The following is a 25,515-nucleotide window of genomic DNA, read 5'->3' on the forward strand; positions in this document are numbered from 1 at the left end:
CAACTCAATTTCAAGATTCATAAGATTATTATGGGGAAGGGCAATTCGGTGAAGACAGCAGCAGTGGTGCTTGGAGCCCTGGCTCTAGGATGGGCCACAAACAATTGAGCTGGCTTTCAAGCCATGGCTTCGGCCTGTATTAGCCTCCTAGATTTCGCTAATTGTGATGATTTATCGTTGGGATGTGGTTTGGATTATATGTGATGGATCTTTTGTTATGAAAATTTGTTTTCTCTGTATATTTGGATTGAAAGATGAATTATCTTAAACTTGGGTTTGAAAAATTTGAAATCGGATTTTATAGGTTGACATATTGATTTGGGATTTTTTAAAGTTTATAAGATATTTTGTGTGAATAAATCGAATATTTTAGTCAAATCGGAGTTTAGTTGCAAATTGCGAATACATTTTTCAAGATTAATCGAGATTTTTTAAAAATGTTATCTTGTAAGCATGGTAAAAAGGCTGTGTTTTCAACTGATTAAAAAGAGTACGTGAACTTCCTTCAAAAAAATCACTCATTTGATTGTAGTTCTCTATCAATCTCATCTCATGTGCTGGGTTTGATTCAGAATTGCAAGAATCACTCGTTTATACTTTATAAGCTAAGATGCTTTACTCCTGACAAAAAAATATAGAAACCAAGATGCTTTACTAAACAAAGGTAGTCTGTGTAAACATTAGTTTCTCGACTTGACTACCTCATAAAACTGAAAGAAGGGTAGATACATAGATACTAAATGCAATTAACATTCAACAGACAGTAATACATTTAGGGTAACAAATACTATTTCTACCTATACAGAATATGCAGAGCTCATCTTTGTTACTAACTGAAGCAAGACTAGATCATTATGGCATAACAGACAATCAAGAATGGGTCTCATCCTTTCGTAGCCTCCTGGTGTCGGGTAGGGAACTAGGTGTAACCTTACTCAACGGGATCTATTGGCGAAAGTACACCCCATAGTTTCTTAACATGCAGGACTTGGACTCTTCACCTTCGGTTATATCTCTGTGATGATGATCCGTATCAGTCCGTTTATAGAGGGTTTCTGAAATTGTAAAATCTGTCAAACATGAAGGCAGATAATGCAGAATATAAATAATAAAGACCACGTCCATTTCTGAGTCACCTTGATACAAAATTGATAGACTGTCTCCAGATGTTATACACCATATCTTTTTAAAGCTTTGCTTAAACTAGGCATAACATTATATGCTTGATAAGATCTTCTCAACTCAATGATGGAACCAACCTGGAATTAAAACAATCAATGTAGCAAATACTTAAGATGCAAAAGTTGTAAGGAGACAACGTTAGAATCCCTATAGAATACCATAAGTTAGCAAGCAAGCACTTAACACCTGCTCTATAGGATCAGCAGACTAACAAGATATCATAAGGTGAGTAACATGAGTGGATTGTATGATATATGCATCAAATAGTGAGGTAGTGCTTTAGTTGGGGAATCAGAGCAACATATGATGCAGAGTAATAAAGCTGGCAAGACAACAAAATACAAAAGTACTCTGTAATAAAGAATAACTAGACAATACTCTCAATATCATGAGCTCAATGGACATGTAAACTTCCATGACACATTCAGTCACCAGGAAGGAAGACAATTGAGAACAAAGGAGCACTAAATTAAAATTCCAAATCCGCCGTAACATATAACTAATAGTGTTAACAAGAATCCCAGAGAAGGATGGCACTATTAATTCCAGATTGCTTAAGAGTCTTTGCCGAAACAACCTCTCCTCTCTATTCTGAGGGGTAAGGTAAGGTCTGCTTTATATCGTACTCTACACCGACTCTGCTCAACCAGCAGTGTAGAGTGAGATATACTGGGTATTTTTGGTTACAGAGTTTGCAACACCACCAAACTATCAGATATAACACTAAATTAGCTTCATGTTGTCTTCTTTTACATGCTTTCGATAAGATTCAAAATAATTTAACTGAAAATAATGGTTGTCCAGGATAAAAAATAAAAAGTAGCCGGAAATGATGGATTCAGAAAATACAGTTAACTAGGGAACTGCTTCTTGTCGGTTCTCCAAATTACTCATAAGGTGAGTAAAATTATATAACAACTTACATAGCAGCAAGATTTTATTAAGTTGTTATAAGACTCAGCTCTGACCAAGCCAAGAGTAAGGACTGAAGTAATATACTTACAATGATTAATACTGATGTAAAACTTATTGAGAATCCCAAATTAATGCTCCGTAAATAATGATCAAGAATGCTAGAAGTAGTTGCCAGAGTGGCAAGCAACAGACCTCCTGCAACATTTTCATTAAAAAAAAGAGAGAACGATGTGAGTAAAATAAGCGGTGAATGGCATCAGCGCTTTTGATAAATTATAAATAATATAAAATTAGATTTACAATACATTAGGAAGACGTACCCCAAAAACGAGTAGAAGCTTGGACCTTCGTTAAATATTCAATGGTGAGGCTTTATCTTCGGTATTCTGGCACCCATCTTATTCAAGTAATCAGAAATCTCCTTTGGCATGTTGGCCTGTATGAAGTTCACTTGTTAGTACAACTTTCTTACGTTAATTAATCAAAGGCGGAGAAGAAAACAATTAATAACAATAACAAATCTTTTTTACAATAAATTATAATAATATATGATAATACAGAATCTAATTATATTAATAGTATAGTGATAGTGCTTTCATTGGCTATAAAATTGATTCAAATAAATTATAAATGATATACAAAGTGAAACATTACAACTACACCATATATCCCAGACCTATTTATTTTAAAACATAACAATTACAAAATTACATAAATTAAATTATCTCTACCACACTAAGTTTCTCAAGATTAGTAGTACAATACACAAGTTTCTTGTAAAGATGAGGTATCAATTCAGGAAAGTACTTTAAAATTTAAGAACAAGCTTAACATCTTTTTAGAAATTTATTTTACATGTTATAGTTGTTTCTTTATTCCTCAGGGTGAGCGAGAGTCGACAACATAGGATAAACCCATCACTTGGGCTATCCAATCACGGTCACCTGTTATAGTTAACTATCAAGCTATCTGTCAAAAGATATTGAAAATTGGTAGTAATGCTATATGCAAACAAGGCAGCAATAATCTTCAAAGGATATATATCACTAGGTCAAACACACTTACAATGTCAAATATGTTGAATACGAAGACAAAGAACGAATAAATTGTATAGTAAACCCATGGCCCTGCTCCAGTAGATGTTTCAGGATTAAGCATCTGTTTTATATATTCCCAAACAGGCGAGCCAAGAAGACTGCAAGAAATAATTCATTAGGAAATAGCAATTGACAATTCTTTTGTAGATTAATTAAGCGTATGCCACTATCAGAAATTCCACATATAACCTCATTAACATTAAATAGGTACTTATATAGAATCGAAAAAGAAAGCATTGATAAATAGACAACTGAATAGATGAACAACCCTGCAAGAATGCTCGGAACTGCCAAGAGATAGGTGGTAGTGAGTATAGGCTGCATTCCGGATGGATTAATATTGAATGGGATATATGGTTCCACCTCGCCTTGTCTGTAAAAAAAATTAACAAACAACATATTAAGTATTTTTGTTATGCTATACATACAATACTGCAATTAGTAAAATTAAAGGCTGTAGATACAATTCTTTTCAGTTCACACCTCTTTATCCGAGAGTGCTCTCTTAATTTGGTAGATATAAACAATGTACTTCATTGTGGTTAATATACATAGTTACACCAATAAACTTTTGATACTACTGTCATTAATTGCAGCGCACAAAAAACGAATTTGTATAAAACAACTTTAATTTTTCCTCATACAGTAATTATAAAGTGAGAATTCCAAGTCACATAGCAATCAGAAGCTTAGCCAAAGTCACCTTGAGCTAGAAGCTAGCTTAAATCCATAATATTGTAATTTGATTTTTCTACAACCCTCAGTTACAACCACAGCATACATAGTCACCACAGTGAAAATGACCAATACTGCAAGCGCATAAGGCCACCAGCTCAGAGTACTTCCTGCAACAAAAGGGTACAAATATAACAAATAGTAAGGCACATCATCAGCTGCATGCAATCAGAATCAGAGCGATCGCCACCAAGTCGAGTGCAAAAATATTTGTCTGTGGTGATGATTAGTAAACAGCTGGAAATTATCATATTGCAAAATTTTGTGGAACGCAATAAGCGAAGCTTCCTAATGTTCTTGACATCTTGTGGTCCATGCATGTTCTCAAGTTTTTTTTCTTCACCCGACATCTGCATGTCAAGTGGAATAGATAGTAAATTATAATCGTATGTTCTCGTGAATAAATAATTAAATGATATTTTGAAAATAATATATATACTATTCAAATATCTACTTTATGTATTTTTGTTAAATTAGCAGTACCTCTCTAGCATTGCCCGGATTAAGATATCGGTTGGGCAAAAGTTTTAATTAATTCTAACTACGATAGAGTACTGACTTAAATAGTGGGTGATATCGTGTGTCCTTCCATTCATTTATGGTGGGTGAAAATTATATTTACACATAAAACCTTCAAACCTTCCACGAAGGATACTCCTTGGGACCAGAAGTCAAAAAGGCACGGCAGAATAAAAACCTTTGATTTTATTTGAGCAACTTCAATGCAATGTTATAATTGATTTTATTATTATATTATAGTATCAAAAATAAAAAAACTCAACTTTAAAAGGATGATATATTTGGATGCATCCATGCATAGATGCATCCTCGATTCTATATTTGAAACTAATGATGGATTCATCCATGTTGTCATATCATCAATAACTAGCCCTAAAACCCATGCAAGGCACGGGTACAATTTCTAGTATTTCGATTTATAAATAGATTAATTTTTCTTAAGAATTTGATGCGACCAGTTTAATATTATAAAATCTAAAATGATTGTTGATATATATATTTTATGAATATTTAGTTAATTTATCGTCATGACTATCGTTCTAAGAGCAAGTCCAATAGGTTACCTATCTCATTACTTATAAATAATATAAAATAATGAATTCTAGTGAGTCTTAGTGATTTAGGTAATCTACTTTTAGTGTCAACTCCAATAGCGATCCTTATATTTGTTCTCTTAAGATTATTTTAATAATAAATTTGGAAGAGAGAAGGAGAAAGGGAGGGAAAAGACAAAGAAAGAATGAGAGAGATGATTTTTTTTATTCATAAATAATATATAGGTAATGGCTAGGGGTTACTTAAAAATAGGTAATGGCTAGCATATTGGAGCATGTGCTAGTGATTTAGGAGCTCACTAGGAGAGTGTTGGAGTGGTTTTTTTTGATTCATTACCTAAATGTGAGTTTAGGAGCTCATATAAGTAACCTATTGGACTTGCTCTAATTTTCTAACCATAAAATGCATGCTATTTTTACATTAATTTTAAGAATTTTACTCGTTTGAACAATTTTATTTGACTTGAATTTTCTATATTTCTCCATTCATGCTACAAAACGTTCAAGTTTTGAATCCCATCAACAGCATATCACAATAAATTATTAATTCAAACACATTTAAGAAAATTATTAACTGTTATAATACACACGAGTTATTGGCGAGTATATTATTAAAGCTAAACTATAACTTAAGTCAAAAGCGTCTTTTCTCCGTTGGAGATTTCCTTATTTTCTTATTTTAGTTTTTATTGATGTTCCCTTTTGAGATGTGTTTTTAGACATTTTAAGTTGAGAGGAGTCCTCTCATTGTAAATTATCTTTTCTTGTTGTAAAATTTTACAAGGTATCTCTCATTTACCCAAGAAAATAAAAATCAGGACAACTTGGATTATACAATTAAAAAATTTGAAAAATAAAAAACAGGCTAAAAATAGAAAAGATCCCCCATAATAACATAATTATCTAATACTTATAAAATTATATATATAAATTATAACATAAACTATGATTCATCATATAATATAATCACATATAAATCGAAATTCAATTTTTAAAACATTAGTTAGCAGTTAATTGACTTGTCACTTGAGTGTTGAAGTTTCATTTAACACAATCATCGATCATAATCTTTGAATCACAAAATATATGCCTAGAAAATCTTTTCGTACTCCCACTCTTTAAACACAAAATGTAAGAAATCTACTATTTGATATATAATTTAGTGTCAATAATTAATGTAAAATTTCAAATTAATAAATATGGTTGTACTACCTTTTTTGCCGGTTAGTTTCTTTGTTTTTGAAGTATTTTTACTTCTTTGATTACGTACTATTCTTTGCTCATTTATTTAAAATCATATCATAGCGTATTTGCAGAATTGTGCAAATGTGTAATATAATCGTAAGACCGTTGTAGGAAATCAGTAGTTTAATACTTTCACACTAAGTTAAATCGGAAATAATTTGAGGTATTCGCACATGTAAAAATAATTATATTTTTTTTAATATAATGGGAATCAAAAGATTTTAATTTAATAGTTATGAATGTAGAGTTTACATGAGAGTTTATTTAAATGTCACAAGTTCAATTCACATGAATTAATTTTATATAAATTTACTAATTACTTCAGCATTTAATATTTCAATTTGTTTGTAATAAGTGGTCATAAACAAAGTGAAACCTGTAATTAAATTAGTACTTATTACGCAAATGTATTAATGACTAACACTTAATTTTCAAGTACAATAAATGAATCACAATTGGTAATTTTGTAATTACAACTAATATAAGGGTATAATGGATATTTCACCATCATTTTATTTGCTCTTTTTGCCCTTGGTTGTCATCTATATATCTATATAAAGGAAAATCTCGGGCGGTCTACGTGGCGCTTCTTACACTCTTAAACCAAAATCTCTGCTCTCTACGTCCTTCCCTGTTTCTTTTATATTCAGGTCTAGTTCAATTTAATTAATAGATGCCGCTGTGAATATTTATGATCAACCCTTTCTGCCCCTCCGCTTGCCTTCAGTTTTGTTCTGTCTGGGATTTGGACAGGCACTTCAGTTACCTGGTTCGTAACTGAAGCCTCTCCTCGGTGATTTTCTTATAAATGGGCTCCCTGGACAATCATTTCACACATGTTGTTTATTTCTGGACCAGTTATGGAGTGCTCTTATCTTTCTGATATCAATGGTAGCGCGGAGGATTGGTTGCTTAGGGTACGAGTTTGCAGTTTTTGATTCATCGTACCATATTGCAGAGGTGATTCTCAAGCTCTCTCCTTTTTCATTGCTTATATGTGTCTATATGTTGTATATATTGATTTATAGGGCTTAATTTGTGGTTTTGATCAATTTTTTGAGTTGGTGGTTTATTAATTTGTTGATTCTTTAATGGGTGTTTTTGATTTTAAAGTTTCTTGGTGTCTCTGGATTGTGGGTCTTTTTTGTGTCCTTGGAACTACTGGGTGCTACTGTGTGGCGTGGTTGCTTAAGGTTAGTTTTTATAATGTTTAGAGTTTTTGCAACTTCTCATGTTCTTGATTCCGAGGCTTGTGATTGTATTTTTTAGCAAATGTGATTATAAAATGTGATTGATTCCGAGGCTTAAGGAGTTACGCGTGATTCCTCTTCATCTCTGCTCTGCTTTTACAATCAATTTAATAATTTTAAAAATTGAAGGCTCGGTCTTTTGATTTCTGCTTCCATTCATTGGGGATTTATAAAGGCCGAAAGCATCTGTTTAATTGTTAGATTTCACACCATTGTGAATAATTCTTGAAACCCATCTTCAGTTTCTTCATCTGATGATTCTGCTTCTGTTGCCACTACATTACAGGCCAATCTATATCTATCTATCTATATAAAGCAGGGTCTCAGGAGGGTGATGCGGCGCTTTCCGTCTTCTGGTCAGTAGTCTTTGTGGCTCATTTGATTTGCTTAGGAGTTGTTCTTGGGGCATGATTTCAATTCTGATCGATTTATCAAATGGCAACTTTTTGTAAAGCGCGACATCAACACATTGTTCTGTATATAACAAAAAGAGTTAATGTGATGATCCTTTTGTTATTTGTTGCAGTGGCTTAACCAATTCAACCTACGCAGAGCTGGCAAAGGTGTATGAAAAATACAAGGATCAAGGTTATTTACTTGCTTCTGTTTCTATCTGGTTTGTAATTGACATGGAGAAGTTTTAGGCCATCACAATTAAACTCAAGTCTAAACATGTTCCGGTAATCCATGCTTAAAGATTCTTGCATTTCCTGGCAACCAGTTTGGATCACAGGAGCCGAGAACTAATGAAGAAATCGTAGAGTTTGCTTGCACTAAATTCAAAGCTGAATATCACATATTCGACAAGGTATGAATTTAAGTAGCTATTTTTTTTAATTAGACCATCTGCATTATTTTTTCATACATTTGCAATCCATGAATGAAACTGATAAGGCCAAACGATAACACCATCGCACTCTTGCACCAATTGAAGGCGGTCTTGGAATGACTCCGGTCTCACGTCCTTGTGGCATTGGTATAGGTGACTCTTTTACTCTTCCTGCGCATGTACGACTGGAGTATAAGAATTTGTAGCTGGCAAACCATGACTTTGGTCTTGCATCTTCTGCAACATCCAATAACTTTATCGATCTCATTAACTACACTAGCTACACTGTAATATTTAATGAATGAATTGTAAATGACTCGATAGGAGCACAACCCTTTTTGATCATATCATCATATAGTTGTGCTGCCCTCTTAATTTGATAAGTTTTGCAACACCCTTGAAAATGGGTTAAATGTTTTGTAAATGTTACATATAGCTGTATTGGAGAACAAAACTATTGCCCTGTAATTTTATTTTTAGCTTACGTTTTCTTCTATGAAGTGCTATTAAATATGGTAGTAGTGTTTAAACTATTTTGTGTGATTTTTGGCGAACCTAGCAAACAATTCCGGGGTGCGATTGGGATTAAAGATACAAGCAAATCTCATGTAGTGTTTAAGGTATTATGCTTGTATTGCTCCGTATCTTGACGCATCTTTTCTTTTTAGGAACTTACAAGTAGTTTGTGAACTTGTGATAAAATTGATAATATAGCAACTAATATTGTTATTTAAGATTATAAACTAACAGCTTATTTATCTTGATAATGTGTTTTCAATGTTTCGAGACATTTTACAGTGTAATGTTTTAACTGACCGCGCGAAGCGCGGGCTTCCCACCTAGTTTAATATATATAAGTAGATAATAGATTAAAAATTGGAGTATAAGTTTTATTTTAGCACAAAAAAACACTTTTTGATGCAAGTTTGAAACTAGTTATAGAACTTAGCATTGGAGTGCAAGTTTTATTTTAGCACAAAAAATACTTTATGATGCTATATTATAACAATAGCAATAGATATATACTGTAGCATCTAGCACTGGACTTGCTCTTAGAAGGTACATATCACATAATTCTATTTAATGATTAAAATTTAATTGCAAAAATTTATTTGTGAAACTAAAATATGATTTAATAAATTTTGTGATTGATATTTTAACTTATTCATTATAATTTAGATAAATCTTTCACTATAAATTAGTAAATTTTTTAGACTTCACTATCAACTAAATTCATTAACTTTTGTTGAAATATATATATATTTATAATAAACAGTTAAAGTTATAATAAAAATTATATTAATAAAATATATATGTAATCTCCTTTAAGCTATTTATAGTTTCTAAAATTAAAGGAGATATTTATAATTTTAATTAAAATAGATAAATTTGACTCCAAAAATAGAGTGATGATATAGAATGGAAGTAACATTAACATGTCAGGTAAAAAATAATAATAAATAAATAAATAAAAATTATGGGACGGATGGATGAGAGATGAACAGCTCACTAGTTTGACTTCCTGTCGGTAGATGATGTGCGCAATTTTCATGTGATGTTTCTCGATCTTTATCCCGCACTCTCATGATTTGAGTCCGTATTAGTGTTGTATCACCATCAACTTATTTTTGAAAAAATAAATAAAAATTATTTGATAAATATAGAATTATTTTTATGTGTAATATTTGATTCAAACACTGTTTTTTAGAGAAAACATGTAATCCTGTATTTCGAAAAAAGGATGTTTTTCTCAACTTTTTACAAATAGTTTACTATCAAAACTCGTATAAAATACTACATCCTCCGTCCTCCGTGATTGTTTACGTTTACTGTTTGCACGTATTTTGAGGCTCCTATTAAGTATAGTTTCAGAACATTTTTTTTTTAAATTTTCGTTTTTTGAATAAAAGTTTAAACATCAAACTTTTATTCAGAGGAAAAAATTTAAAAATTATATTATGAAACTATACTTCAATTGAGTATTGAAAACGTGCCAAAAAGTAACGCAAAGAAATGAGGGGATCAAAGGGAGTATTATTTTATATTATGGGCCCGTTTGGGTGAACTTAAAAAAAAAGCTTATTCCTTAAAATAAAGAATTGAACAACAATTAAAAAATAAATTAAAACTTATAAGAGCAAGTCCAAGAGTGTTCCTGAACTAGAATTTAAAGCATTTTATATAAATGAATACTCCAACAATGTCCTAGTCTTAATACTACTTTAAAACACTAGGACAGCTACCAAACGAAGTGCTCTTATTTTTGAGGCATCACTAGACATGCCCTATTTCACTTCTTACCTATAAAAAATTCTCACTTTTTAGACATCTATTCTCTTCCCTCCAATTGTAATTCAAATATAAAACTATTTTAATAATGATACATATTGTTACAATTAATTTATATAAATCATGTTTAAAATTATTAGAGCACTAATTTCATTATATGTATAAGGTGTCTCGAAGGATATTGTTAGACTTGCTCTAAGTGATTAAACTTTTTAGAAAATAACTAAAATTACGATAGCAAAACTAGCTCAATTTTTTATAAAATGCTTCTAAACATGAACGGACTAAAAAAAGTAAAAACGGACTTCTTACAGCAGCATCCCCTAGCAGACATATCTCTCTCAAAATATGTGATATTAATATTATCAAATAGTTATTTATTCTATGCAATAACAATTTCCCAACACTATAATAATTTGGGATTTTCTATGGTGTGCCCAAAGGCACACAATAGTCCCTAACTACAATAAAAATAGCTCCTTTTGATTGGTGGATGAATAATAAATGACAATGGTCCCTCTGCATTCACATCAATTTCACCAATCAAAATTGGTCATTTTTATAGAATTTAGTGATTATTGTGTGCCCTTGACACGCATTAGAAAGACTGTAACAATTTTGAACAAAGATTTCAAACAGAACTTTATCCTCTTCTTCCTTCTTCGTTACTTTTCCCTCATGAAGTTTAACCTCTTTAATTCGATTCTAACAGAATAATTTGATTTTTGACCGATTAATCAAAAATTAAATACTAATTTGACTGATTTTTATATTAACTAATTTTTGACCCGATTTCTATCGAATCGCATTGAAATCCAAAATATTCAGAATGTTTTTCATCAATAATTTTTTATTTAAAAATAAAAATTCTATAAAAACCGCATTTCATCGGAGACCGAGAATATAAATTCGGTTCGGGTCATATTTCACAAGTCACCTGACATGAGTCATTTAGCGTGACCCTTCATCTCTCTCCCATGTGAAACCGAAATGTAAAAAACAAACGGCTTAACAATCGATTGATGATCCGAACGAAAAGAAGTGAGCGTGACGCCTTTGTGAACGCAACCAAAAAACCCAGCTCATCACTCATGACAACATAGCCCCCGTCACCTCCACGACTTCATCTTCTTCCAACCTATACATACATTATACTTACAACTTTTTCATCATCCTAACAACTCTCTCTCCCCATTTTCCTCATCTCCCTTCACTTTTTATACATTTTAATCATCTGGGCTGCTCTTAAATCTTTCTAAATTATCATAATTCTCACTATATATTCATTCTTGATTTTTGAAAATTTTCTTGGGTTTTCTTGAATTTTTGTGATCAGCTCTGTTTATTAGTCTAAGATTCTGCTAGTTTGATCAAATTCTGTAGATTTTGCTGTTCAATTTTATTTATTTAGTGCAATTTGTTTCGTTTTGTGCAATGTTCTTGATCAAATGTGATGCTTGGATTGTTAGTTAATGAGGTGTTGAAGTTGTTGGTGCAATTCAGGCTGACGTACAGTTGCTTGACGTCACGTTAGGACGACAAGACGGGACGTGTGCATATGACGACATGACAGCTGCTTTGAACCCCCGAAGAACGAGTCAAAAGAGTAGATAAGTACTGAAGAAGTCACATGCGGATAAGTAGGACAGATAAGGCACAGCGCACGTGGAGTAATAATAGGGCAAGTAGTTGTGATCTGGCTTGTATAAATAGGCTTTAGGTTCATAAGAAAAGGGCAAGTAACATCAGCCCATACACATTGTAACACACCTTGAATCATAGTGAAGCATTCTTGGCAGGGTTATATCCCTCCCGCGGTTTTTTCCTCTCACGGGGTTTTCCGCGTCACCAACTTTTGTGTCTTTACTTTATTGTTTTCGCATAATTTCTTTAGCATTTAACCCCGCAAATTCCAGCACGAACAATTGGCGCCGTCTGTGGGAAACTTGCTAAAGGTACTACGAGGAGACGCATGACGACGGATGATCAACAACAGCATGGTTCTACGAGCCAGGGAGACAATCCCACAATACAACAGCTGCTAGAGACAATTCGAAAGATGCAAGATGACATGAGTTCCCAACAAGAAGCCTGGAAAGTCGAGAGAGAGACGCTACAGAAGGAGCTTACCACGGCCAGATCAAAGTCCAATCCTACGTCAAAGGGAGTACTGAACAGTGTGGCTAGGCGTCTGAACATGGACGACGAGGAGGAAGAGGAATGCGACGAAGAAATAGAAGTGGAGAATCCTGAGAAGGAGGATGCGAACATTAACAACAACGATGAAAGAAATGACGCCTCTGGAGGACAAAGGAGAAGTGATGAACGTAACAAGGGAGATAGGAAGAAAAAGAAAAAGGAGAAGAAATCCACTAAGTCACGAAGCCATGACACAATGCGGAAGGAGCTGCAGGCTCTCAAGGAAATGGTACAACGCATCCCGGGCGTGCCTAAGCCCCTGGAAAAGGCCACGCCCCTGAGCTACGCAGACTCACCCTTTTGTGACAGCATAGCCATGGTGGAGACCCCGAAGCGCTTTGCAGTACCAGCCATGAAAGCCTACGACGGCACGACAGACCCACAAGAACACGTAGCTCAGTACAAGCAAAGAATGTTCACAGTACCCATTACGAAAGAACTCAGAGAAGCATGCATGTGCAAAGGCTTCGGCTCAACCCTTACTGGACCAGCTCTGCAATGGTACGTGAGCCTGCCCAATGGGAGCATCGGAACGTTTGCTGACCTTGTGGACGCATTCAACCTTCAATTTGCAAGCAGCCGGGTGTTTGAGAAGACTACAAGTGACCTGTACAAGATCACTCAGAGATATAGGGAACCACTCCGAGAGTACCTGACCAGATTCAACCGAGAGAAAGTGACTATCACCAACTGTGACATCCCAACAGCTATAGAAGCCTTCAGAAGGGGCTTGGAACGAGACTCCCCACTCTACGATGAATTGACAAAGTACCCCTGCAAGACTCTAGATGACGTTCAGGCCAAGGCTATGGCTCAAGTACGGTTAGAAGAGGATAAAAGGGATCATGATGAGAAGTATTACCGGCCAAATAGGAAGATCTTGACAACCAAAACCAGGGATTACAAGCCGTATTCAAGAGATGCTAGAGACATGAAGGAGGAACCACGTGTTAACTCGACCCAAGAACAGGTGGATTGGAGGAAGGATCCCAACCTCCCCCCAACATATGACAGCTACGGATTTACAATAACTCCAGCAGAGATGATGAGGGAATTCACCAAGATGGGAGATGCAGTCAAGTGGCCTGTCAAGAGCAACAAACCAAAAGCCAATCCCGAGTCAAAACTGTGGTGTGACTTTCATGGCGACTACGGGCACAAGGCTTCAGACTGTGTCGCACTACGACGTGAACTACAATACCTGGTTCGGAAAGGCTACCTAACAGAATTCATGGCTGGCAAAACGCCAAGTATCGCTCGAGATTCCCCACACAAGACCCCTTCAAGACAACTGCCACCTCCACCTTATCAGAAGATAATCAACTTCATAGCCGGGGGAAGTGAGATAAGTGGAACTACATATTCACAGGCCAAACGTATAGCCAGGGGGAAGGGCCCTCAAGTATCAGCGGTTGCCGAGAGAGACGACACGACACCTGCACTTGTCTTTGGCGACCCTGACAGACAACATGTAATGGAACCTCAACATGACAGCCTAGTAATATCGCTACCCGTCGGGAACTGCTTCATCAAGCGGATCATGGTAGATAACGGCAGTGCTGCAAACATCATGATGAAAGACACATTGCGACAAATGGCCTTAGAGGACAGTGACATGATCAAGAAGCCAACTACTTTGGTGGGATTCAGTGGCGAAACCAAGAGGACTATTGGAGAAATTACACTACCTACGTATGTCAAGGGTGTCAACATATTGACAAAGTTCTTGGTAATAGACTGTGACTCGACATACAACATAATCATGGGTAGACCATGGATTCATGATCTGAAAGCCGTACCCTCCACTTTCCATCAAGTCCTCAAATTCCCGACGCCCTGGGGTGTTCAAGAAATACGAGGAGAACAGAACATGGCAAGAGAATGTTACAAAACATGTATGAAGCCTACAGCCCAACCTGACAGCATGCAAGACGTAAAGATGCCCGTAACAGGACCAGAAAAGCTGGCAGAAGTAGACCTAGCAGCTGGAGACAAGAAGGTTCTTGTGGGAGATGACTTGACACCCACATTGGAGGCGAACCTAGTCGAATTCCTCACAACACGACTGGACGCCTTCGCGTGGGATCATGGAGACATTACGGGAATCAGCCCAGATGTCATCACACATAAGTTGAACGTGAATCCAGATTTCAAACCTATACAGCAGAAGAGAAGAAAGTTTGCAGCTGAAAGAAACAAGATCGTCAATGAAGAAGTGTCGCGTCTACTAAAGGCAGGAATGATCAAGGAAGTTAAATATCCAGAGTGGCTCGCCAATGTGGTCATAGTGCAAAAGAAAAACGGCAAGTGGAGAGTCTGCGTGGACTACACTGATTTGAACAAAGCATGTCCAAAAGATCCCTTCCCATTGCCCCACATCGACACGATGGTAGACTCCACGGCTGGACATGAATTGTTGACGTTTCTGGACGCTTCGAGCGGATTCAATCAGATTCAGATGGAACCTAGTGATGCCGAAAAAACAGCCTTCATTACAGAAAGAGGCATATACTGCTACTTAGCCATGCCATTTGGCCTACGCAATGCAAGTGCTACCTTTCAAAGACTTGTCAACAAAATGTTCAAACAGCAAATTGGACGCACGATGGAGGTGTACATCGACGACATGGTTGTCAAATCAAAGCGAGCAGAAGATCATGTCAGAGACCTAGAGGAAGCATTCGACATACTCCGAGAATTCAACATGAAGTTAAATCCCAGCAAATGCAATTTTGCTGTCTCCTCTGGGAAATTCTTGGGACATATGGTGACAAGGAGAGGAATTGAAGCTAGCCCTGAGCAGGTGAAAGCAATATTTGACCTGACAAGCCCATCCAACGTGAAGGAAGTCCAAAAACTGACAGGGAGAGTGGCTGCCCTGAACAGATTCATCTCACGATCATCTGACAGGTGCAGAATGTTTTACGACGTGTTGAGGAAGAATAAAGGTTTTGAATGGACGCCTGAGCATGAAGAAGCACTCATGGCCTTGAAAAAATACCTTACCACACCTCCACTTCTTGCCAAGCCTGTACCAGGAGAAGAGCTTTACCTTTATCTTTCTGTCACGGAACATGCCGTCAGCAGTGTACTTGTGAAGCAGGTGGACAACACACAATTTCCAGTATATTATGTCAGCAAGAGCCTGATTGACACGGAGACACGATACACGCCTTTGGAGAAGCTAATCTTGGCCCTCGCCATGACGTCGACAAAACTAAGACACTACTTTGAGACACACAAAATCCGAGTAATGACTAACTTCCCCTTGAGGATGGTGTTGAGCAAACCGGACATGACGGGACGAATGGCAAAGTGGTCCATCCGCCTGAGCACTTACGACATCGTCTATGAACCTCGGACTGCTATAAAATCACAGGCACTAGCTGATTTTGTGGCTGATTTCAGCCCGAGTCTCATAACACAAGCGGAGGCAGAGTGTCAACAGTTGATGACAACACAAGACCAAGGGCCTTGGATCTTGCACACGGACGGGGCATCCAACGTGAATGGCACAGGGCTGGGACTCGTCCTCAAATCGCCACAGGGGGACATCATGCCATATGCGATATCTTGTGAGTTCAAGGCAACAAACAACGAGGCTGAATACGAGGCGCTGATTATGGGACTAACCATCGCGAAAGACCTAAAGGTTAAACATATCAATGTCAACTGTGATTCTCTTCTGATCGTTAATCACGTAAATGGCTCTTACGAAGCTAAAGACGCCAAAATGTCATTATACCTTAACACTGTAAAACAATTACAACACTCATTTGACATATTCAACATTCAACAGGTGCCCAGAGAACTCAACACGCAGGCTGACGCCCTGGCAGGACTAGGAGCCGTCATGAAAAACAACAACATTCTCAACATCCCAATCGTTCACGTCCTGAAACCAGCCAACGAAAGGACGGAGGACCAGACAGCAACCCACATCTTGGACATAGAGGAAACATGCTGTGACAAAGACAAATGGATCCAGGTGTATAAGGATTACCTCCAACTAGGAAATCAACCCACCGATCGCAATGAAGCCAGAACGCTCCGCATGAAAGTTTCAAGATTCATCATGATCGATGAGGTCCTGTTCAAGAAATCAGCATCTGGACTCCTGCAGAGATGCCTCACAAGTAAAGAAGCGGAAGTGGTCTTACAAGACCTTCATGAAGGAGAATGCGGAAATCACACAGGGGGAAGAAACTTGTCACTCAAGGTGCTAAGAACGGGATACTACTGGCCGACAGTAAAACAAGACGCGGTGGACTTCGTCAGCAAGTGTGACGCTTGCCAACGTCATGCACCTGTCCTCCACCAGCCGTCAGAACATCTACACACCTCCATACCATCATGGCCCTTCATGAAGTGGGGAATGGACATCGTGGGTAAATTGCCACCAGCACCAGGACAAAAGGTGTTCATGCTTGCCATGACTGACTACTTCTCCAAGTGGGTGGAGGCAGAAGCCTACAGACAAGTGACATCCAAAGAAGTCATCTCTTTCATCAAAAGGAACATCCTCTGCAAGTTTGGGATCCCGTCAGAGATCGTGTGCGACAATGGGTCTCAATTTATAAGTGAAAAAACTGAAACATTCTGCAAAAGATACAACATAAACCTAGTAAAGTCTACACCTAGATACCCACAAGCAAACGGTCAAGCTGAGTCCAGCAACAAAATCATCATCAACAACTTGAAGAAAAGGTTGACGTCTTGCAAGGGAAGATGGGCTGAAGAGTTACCATGGGTCTTATGGGCTGACAGGACAACACCGAAAATCTCTACTGGCCAGACACCTTTTAGCTTGGTTTATGGAACGGAAGCCGTCATACCAACAGAAGTAATGATGCCAACGGCGAGATATGGATTACTGTCTCAAGAAGCAAACGCGACGGAACTAATCCATGACCTGGACACAGTAGACGAACTCCGAGAAATGACCAAGATACGTCTGGCTGCCTACCAACAGCAAGTGGCCAAGTCTTACAACAAACACGTCCATGTGCGTGCATTCAAAGTGGGTGACATGGTCCTAAGAAAGACGTTCCAGAACACGACAGATCCAACCGCGGGAAAGTTTGCTGACACGTGGGAAGGCCCATACCTGATTGATGCTATTGTTGGACAAGGGGCTTACCGACTCTCGACGCTTGGGGGAGAACAAATTCCCAGGAGTTGGAATGCCTTACATCTCAAAAGTTATCACGTGTAATGATGTTTTATTTTCATTCATCAAATAAGTCGCTAGGACATCACGACGGACGTCGTAAACAATTTAGCTTGCTTAACAAGTCCAGTAGCATGATTTATTTAACGTTGTATTCTTGAAATTTCCATCAATAAAACACGAGAGACATGACGCTTCACTCTTGATATCTAACATGACAACTTACACATCCCACAGGCACATGCATACTTAGAATTTATGAAGCTCTTTTCCTCTTTTGAACACATTTAAAAGTAGTTTTCATACAAAAATTCACGATATCGTGTTTAATAAGAAAAAGAATATTTCATTATTTATTTTAATTATACTTACAAAAACCCTCTTGTCTACTTTGCATATTGCATATTGCATCACAACATTTGCGCAAACCTTCGGGTAAGACACAAACTAGTCACAATTAATGACGAGGCAAGAAATATTTCAAAGGATGCAAGCTCTCTAGTGAATCCCACAACTACAATCAAACATTAACAACATAAAATGACGAGTAAAAACACTATCATCACAGAAACTTGACAATACTCATGTAAATCCAAGCAAATACGAATGACATAGCATAACAAACGTTCGATTTGCCAACCAGGCAAACAAAAACCAAATCATCTAGTTCAAGTAACCAACAAAAATACTTAGTTCACAGAATCAATAGGGAAATCCAACATCATCCAACCAAATTAAGAACAAAACAAACTGGAGCGCTTAGATTAAACAGCAGGAGTGTTCTCAGGAACATCGCCATCATTCAGAACATCATCTTCACCAGCAGACTTGTCTTCAGCAGCATCAGTGACACCAACGTCCTCGACATGAGGCTCCACATCGTTGTTCCTTGGAACATGAAGGGGGAAAGCATCCCCTGGATAAGCTTCGTTGTAGATCCTCACCGTCTCGTTCATGTCCCAAGAAACATGTTCGCCCTTGAAATATTCCATCATGGTCTCGACCCTTGCACGCATAGCATGTTGCGTGATGAGCTTCTGGGCCTCATCATGCATCTTCTCCTCAGTAGCTTTCACCTTCACAGTAAACTCGTCGAGATCTTGCTGCACCTCCCTTGCAAGCCTCAAATTTTCAGAAGCCGTCACCTGAGTCAACTGCAACTTGTTCACACACTCTTTATACTTGTCCCCCAATTCTCGCACCTCCACTGCAGAAGCCTCCTGGGCCATGAGAGATGCCTGCAGGGCCTACACAAGCAAAAATGCAATTAACACTTAGACCTAAGCAACAACAGGACAACTAAAACAAAAAGATAAAAGTGACAGCAATGAATAACTCACGTGAAAAGCATAACCAGTGGCCTCAGACCTCAGAGCCTTGGGACTCTTGCCGTTTGATGACTCAATATACTGCGGTAGCAGAAGATCACCCAAGTAGTGGGCAAACTCCAAGGGCCTGGCATGAGCATTATAACCAAAGAATATCAAAGGAGTAGATGAACCTGATTTTCCAGCAGTGTCGGAAGGAGTAGACTTCATCCTCTTAGCCTCAGGACTGAGAATGGGGCTAGCCAACAGTGGGGTCTTAGAAGATCCAGATTTCTCATCACGGGCTCTCTTCGCAAACAACTCCTTCGTAGACATCTCCAATGGCTTGATGGCGGATGTTTGATACTCTGTCAACACACAACACGAGAGCAATAAGAAGCATGCCACAAGCGCAAGAATTAGACACCAAATCAACAACCTCATAAAATAACGAATACCTTTGGCAAAGATGCGACCTGAACTCAGCTCAAGCCCCTTCTCAGTTTTAGGACTCTCATGGGAACCGGACGAAAGGGTCTGAGGCGTAGAAGATGCACGACTGGTGGCAACCACGGCCTTACTACGGGTCCTATTAGCAACTGTCCTGACGGGAGCCATTTCAGAAGTCTCACCCTCTTCTTTAAACTTACCTTTTCTGACATACTCTGCAACGTTAACTGGACTAGAATTCCGAACAGGACGGCCGAGACAGTTAGGCCAAATCCTATCCTCAATAGGCAAAGCAAGAATCTTACCAACTATCTCCTTAGCAGCCAGATTATTAGGGTCAAATGTAAAGTCCAAATCTAACAACAATAAACAGAATAACCAGTTACATGAAAGCCTTAAGAGGACAATAACGACGAGCAACCACAACATGCAGAGAAAACGGGACAAGAATAGGATAAAGGCATACCTTTGACTTCCCCTTTTGGGTCCCCCTTGGAATCCCAACGATCAAGGAAGTGAGCTCCACCATCACCCAACGAGTCCCTCTTAGTAAAAAAATAATCTTTCTTCCAATTCCTGTCGTTAGCCGACTCAACATTAAGAATCAGTGCTTTTTTGGTAGTGAACCCGAATCGGCACCCAAAGTGCCTCTTGAGGGAATAACAGCATTTTATTACATTCACATCGATGCCCAGCTTATGCTTGGCCTCGACAGCATCAAGACAGGTCAATATTCTCCAAGCAAAGGGCATCAATTGCCCTGGAGAAATCTGCATATCATCGAGCAGCTCCTGTACCAGTTTCGAGAACGGAAAAGTCATCCCAATGTCGAAAGGATAGAAGTAAAGGCACACCCAACCTGGCCGGAAGCAGTCGGCGCGGACAGACGACGGAGGAATCACAGCCTCGATGTTTCCCTCAAAAAATCGCTTGGTGTCTTCAAGCTTCTCCGGTGTCATGAAAGTCTCCTTGCTATCACCAGCTTCAATAAGATTAGTTGCGACCCATGGAGATGCGACCTTAATGGGAGACTTGGCGACAGCTTCGCGCGAAGAGGGGATTTGATTAGCTTTTTTGGCCATGGAAGATGAAGTTTGAAAAGCGCTTTGGAGAGGAAAAGAAGTTGAATTGGGAAATTGGTTAGGAGGAGTGTTCAAAAGAAGGGGCGTAGGATCAGATAACTATGCGTGGGAAGACGTATCGGCAGGAAAAGACTACAGGGGAAACGTGCGCGGGAGTAACGAAGAGATAGGCCATAGCTGCGAAATGATGATTTTATTCAATAAAAAAATTTATTAAACAAAATCAGGGGCTGATTGTTGGTGCAATTCAGGCTGACGTACAGTTGCTTGACGTCACGTTAGGACGACAAGACGGGACGTGTGCATATGACGACATGACAGCTGCTTTGAACCCCCGAAGAACGAGTCAAAAGAGTAGATAAGTACTGAAGAAGTCACATGCGGATAAGTAGGACAGATAAGGCACAGCGCACGTGGAGTAATAATAGGGCAAGTAGTTGTGATCTGGCTTGTATAAATAGGCTTTAGGTTCATAAGAAAAGGGCAAGTAACATCAGCCCATACACATTGTAACACACCTTGAATCATAGTGAAGCATTCTTGGCAGGGTTATATCCCTCCCGCGGTTTTTTCCTCTCACGGGGTTTTCCGCGTCACCAACTTTTGTGTCTTTACTTTATTGTTTTCGCATAATTTCTTTAGCATTTAACCCCGCAAATTCCAGCACGAACAGAAGTGAATTGACGATGTTTTCAAGAAAATTGGTTAGGCTATTCATAAAGGGTTAGCGGCTTTGCGGCGCAGCTTGTTGCTGGTTGAATGAATTGATTGTTACTTAAAAGGAAAAAAATAGGAATTGGAAATAGAAATAAAGGTTAAATTGTGAATTTTGAGCAATGGAGAATTTGACTGAACCATCATCATCGATAAGTTTTAGTTCTTCTAATGGCTCAACTGGCTACACTTTAACCGAATCATCTGTCTCGGAGAAAGTATCTAGTCTTCAAGTTGTGAGTTTATATAAGCTTAGTGCTAGCTTAGAGCAACTTTTGATTGATAGTGTTGGTGAGTATAGTGATGCGGATATTGTAGTTGAAGATATTGCTGTAGGAGTCCACCGTTGTATATTAGCTGCTAGGAGTAAATTTTTCGATGCACTTTTTAAGAAAGAGAAGAAGGGTGGTTCTGCGGGGAAGGGAAGTAGACCGAGATATTGTATGAGTGATATGTTGCCATTTGGTAATGTTGGATATGAGGCCTTCTTAATTGTCTTGAGTTATTTGTATACCGGAAAGCTGAAGCCTTCTCCAGCGGAGGTGTCAACTTGTGTTGATGATGGATGTGCTCATGATGCCTGTCGACCTGCTATTAACTTCTCCGTGGAATTGATGTATGCATCTGCCATATTTGAGGTCCCGGAGCTGATTTCACTTTTCCAGGTTTGCACTTCCTGTCCTCAGTGTCTTTTCTTTTCCTCATTTATTTTAATCGAAATGTATCAGTTTCTTGAGCAAATTTTGTTATAAAGCTACTTCCTAAAAAGTTCATCGACAGTGTACACCATCCTAATACTTATCACGGGCAGCCAAATGTTGAGGATAAAGTTTCCAAAGATTGGCGGAATCAAAAATAACGTAATTAATAACCTAAATTCTATATTTTTTCGTTTGTTCATTTTTTAGAATTTTGTGGTGAACAGAACACCTGCTTACAATGCTACGTCTTATATGCCAATTATCTGTACCAATAATAATCAGTAAACAGAGAAGACTAGCTCTAGAAAATAGGGACTTTTGAGATAGGATAAGTAGTTAAGTGTTAGCAGATTGCTGTGATGAGGAAATTAAGAGCGGACTTATCATGTAGTGTCTGAGATTTTAACTTGTATCCTGTATATAAAAACTAGATTCAATATATACTTTTGACAACAAATTTCAAATTACAAGTTGGGCGGACTCGTCTTTTTACTCCCTGCCAGATAGCCAATAGCTGAGCTAATACTGGTTTCTTATTGCAGCGGCGTCTTTTCAACTTTGTGGAAAAGGCTCATGTTGAAGATGTCATCCCAATCATCCTTGCCGCTTTCCACTGTCAATTAACTCAGCTTCTCGATCAATGTATTCATAGAGTCGCACGATCAGATCTCGACAGCATTTCTCTTGAGAAGGAATTCCCGTTTGAAGTTGCAGAGAGAATTAAGTTGCTCCGTGATAAATTACAGGGTGTTAAGTTACAGGCAGATGATAGTGCCATGATACCCGAGGATCCGTTGCGTGAAAAGAGTACAAGGAGAATACACAAGGCTTTGGACTCTGATGATGTTGAACTTGTAAAACTTCTTCTGACCGAGTCTAATATAAGTTTAGATGAAGCCAATGCCCTGCATTATGCTGCTGCATACTGTGATCCAAAAGTTGTATCTCAGTTGCTTAGTCTGGATCTGGCTGATGTCAACCTTCGAAATGCACGGGGCTACACAGTTCTCCATGTTGCTGCATTACGTAAGGAACCATCAATAATTGTACCACTTCTAAGCAGAGGAGCTTGTGCCTTAGAAACAACACTAGATGGACGGAGTGCTGTCAGTATCTGCAAGAGGCTGACAAGGCCAAAGGATTTTCATGCTAAAACAGAAAAAGGCCAAAAATCAAACAAAGACAGATTATGCATTAATGTTTTAGAGCAAGAGGTGCACAGGAATCCAATGGCTGGAAATTCATCAAGGTCCTCTTCAAACATAACTGATGATCTGCACTTGAAGCTTTTATGCCTTGAAAACAGAGGTGAGATCTGTCATAGTACTATTTACTCTCTTCTTTCATATTAATATTGAAGTATACTATGTACTCTTTCAAATTTTATATGAATATTATATGCTCAAGTATCCCTGGGTGTAATATACTATATCTTTTCTAGCATGACGCCTTCTCCTTTCATAGCAAAACAAAACATACCCGTTGTAAGCCTGATCTGGGTGGGTAACCTCTACTCATAGAACTGGAGAGGCATTCTTCTTCCTCTTCTTTGGATCAGCGCACGAGTATATTTCTATGTGTCACATAAAGAGTTTGGAATGCATTTGCTAACTTGCTACCTAGCAAGGTAAACATAGTTATATGAGTAGACATAGTTTTAAACAAGTTCTTTGCTCTCATGAAAATATTACTTATGCACTTGCCCCATGAGTGCGGAGTCTAACTCATCTAAGATCATATATGGATTCCTATGTGTGCGTGCTGTATAAGCAAGTAAACCTAAAATACACATGCACTGGCAATGCCACAATTTGTATTCATGCCCGTGTCAGATTTGTAGACGGGTATACTGTCTATGATATATTAAGTTTCTAGCTGAAAAAAATATAATTTATCAGTTTGTATTTGAAGTATGGTTTTTATATTTTATATTTGCCAAATTATTAATTGAACTGTCTATGCCTTGAATATTTGTTCACGCAGTGGCATTTGCACGGTTACTTTTTCCGTACGAGGCCCAGCTAGCCATGGAAAATGCCAGCGCAGACACAACGTCTGAGTTCTCTAGCATTTTGGAATCCAAAGTTTCAAGTGGCAATTTAAGAGAGGTAGATCTGAATGAGACACCCATAGCACAGAACAAAAGACTTCTCTCAAGGATGGAAGCCCTCTCGAAAACAGGTAGTTGATATGTTTGTAATTCTATTGATAACTCATTTGTTTGAGCATCAAATCTCACATTGTTGCTTAATTATCAGTCCTATGTGATACTATTGTGGAGCCTTACCTTTTTAGTACTAGGGTATTCTACCTTAAAATTAAGTATTGCACTGTCTGGTTATAATATCCATTGAAGCAAGTAGCCGAGGCTTGCATAAATTCTCCCTGCACAATGCAGTAATTGCTACAACGATACCATTATGTAGTCTACAATATCTAGATCATGTTATGCTCTGATTAAGATAAGTATTCAGATATTCAGTTGATGCTAATTTTTTTGGAGATTGCCTGAAACAGTTTTCATATCTAGATGGCATGTTAGGATGGAAGGTCAATCAATATTCTTCATTCTTTGAATATAAAGATCTTCACTCTGCCTTAAGATTGTCTCATAACATAGAGACATAGAGTTCATCACAACTCCATTATTTGATCAACAATGATGTAGACATCTCAGAGATTGCCAGCATAGACTATTCAAACCAACTTTGTTTAGTCAAAGAAAGAAGAAAGGGAATATTGATTTTTGAAAGGAAGAAAATTGTGTGAACCTTGTTATGCTAGTTTCAGATCCGTTAATCTTTTAATATGAATGCGGATCTTATTGTCAAACAAAGAAATGACTTTTGATTTAATCAGTTGAGACAGGTCGGCGGTATTTCCCACATTGCTCGGAAATCTTGGATAACTTTATGGTGGATGATCTACCTGATTCGTTCTACCTTGAAGAGGGCAGTGCAGAAGAACAGGAATTCAGAAGAAAGCGTTTTATCGAGCTTAAAGAGGATGTTCAAAAAGCATTTACCAAGGACAAAGCTGAGTTAGAGAGGGTTGGCTTGGGCTCTTCACTATCCACATCCTCTAATAAGAAGAGACGTAAATTTCAAAGTTGAAAATTTTATATATGTATCCAAGTTAAAAATTTTATATATGTATCCGAATTTTGTCATTCCTGACATACTGTGTATAAACTGAGTCATCTACATGAAAATTCAGATGTAAGATTGGCAACTTTAGTATGTTTGACAAAATGCTTCCCTTGAGATTTACAAGTGAT

General features: G+C 37.8%; 3 protein-coding genes and 1 long non-coding RNA gene across 4 annotated transcripts; 3 read left to right on the plus strand and 1 right to left on the minus strand.

Moving 5' to 3' along the window:
* Positions 1-633: 633 nt before the first annotated feature.
* Positions 634-4,279, minus strand: LOC108197351 (preprotein translocase subunit SCY2, chloroplastic). Its single transcript, XM_017364942.2, is given in 9 exon segments — positions 634-1,055; positions 1,137-1,259; positions 2,186-2,292; positions 2,418-2,464; positions 2,466-2,533; positions 3,163-3,292; positions 3,463-3,567; positions 3,898-4,087; positions 4,201-4,279. Coding segments are annotated over 8 exon segments (816 nt in total). The 3' UTR covers positions 634-1,055; positions 1,137-1,169.
* Positions 4,280-7,136: 2,857 nt separating this feature from the next.
* On the plus strand, positions 7,137-8,088 carry LOC108200423 (uncharacterized). Its single transcript, XR_001802689.2, has 4 exons — positions 7,137-7,207; positions 7,361-7,440; positions 7,784-7,853; positions 8,024-8,088. It is a non-coding gene; the product is annotated as an uncharacterized LOC108200423 (long non-coding RNA).
* A 4,499-nt stretch (positions 8,089-12,587) lies between these two features.
* On the plus strand, positions 12,588-18,030 carry LOC108216789 (uncharacterized). Its single transcript, XM_064079315.1, has one exon. The coding sequence runs from the start codon at positions 12,588-12,590 to the stop codon at positions 18,027-18,029; it is 5,442 nt and encodes a 1,813-aa protein (XP_063935385.1). The 3' UTR covers position 18,030.
* A 3,446-nt stretch (positions 18,031-21,476) lies between these two features.
* Positions 21,477-25,501, plus strand: LOC108205369 (BTB/POZ domain and ankyrin repeat-containing protein NPR1). The gene is made up of 4 exons (XM_017375311.2): positions 21,477-22,202; positions 22,781-23,546; positions 24,222-24,419; positions 25,098-25,501. The coding sequence occupies exons 1-4, from the start codon at positions 21,660-21,662 to the stop codon at positions 25,349-25,351; spliced, it is 1,761 nt and encodes a 586-aa protein (XP_017230800.1). The 5' UTR covers positions 21,477-21,659; the 3' UTR covers positions 25,352-25,501.
* The last annotated feature ends 14 nt before the right edge of the window (positions 25,502-25,515 follow it).

This window comes from Daucus carota, chromosome 1 (assembly GCF_001625215.2).
Source record: "Daucus carota subsp. sativus chromosome 1, DH1 v3.0, whole genome shotgun sequence".
Taxonomy (NCBI): domain Eukaryota; kingdom Viridiplantae; phylum Streptophyta; class Magnoliopsida; order Apiales; family Apiaceae; genus Daucus; species Daucus carota.

Bases quoted from the DNA above. Each gene is read 5' to 3' on its own strand.
- LOC108216789 (XM_064079315.1), top strand. From the start codon at position 12,588: ATGACGACGGATGATCAACAACAGCATGGTTCTACGAGCCAGGGAGAC.
- LOC108205369 (XM_017375311.2), top strand. From the start codon at position 21,660: ATGGAGAATTTGACTGAACCATCATCATCGATAAGTTTTAGTTCTTCT. The intron at 23,547-24,221 runs GTGAGATCTGTC...TTGTTCACGCAG, and splicing joins TTTATGCCTTGAAAACAGAG to TGGCATTTGCACGGTTACTT. The intron at 24,420-25,097 runs GTAGTTGATATG...TGATTTAATCAG, and splicing joins GGAAGCCCTCTCGAAAACAG to TTGAGACAGGTCGGCGGTAT.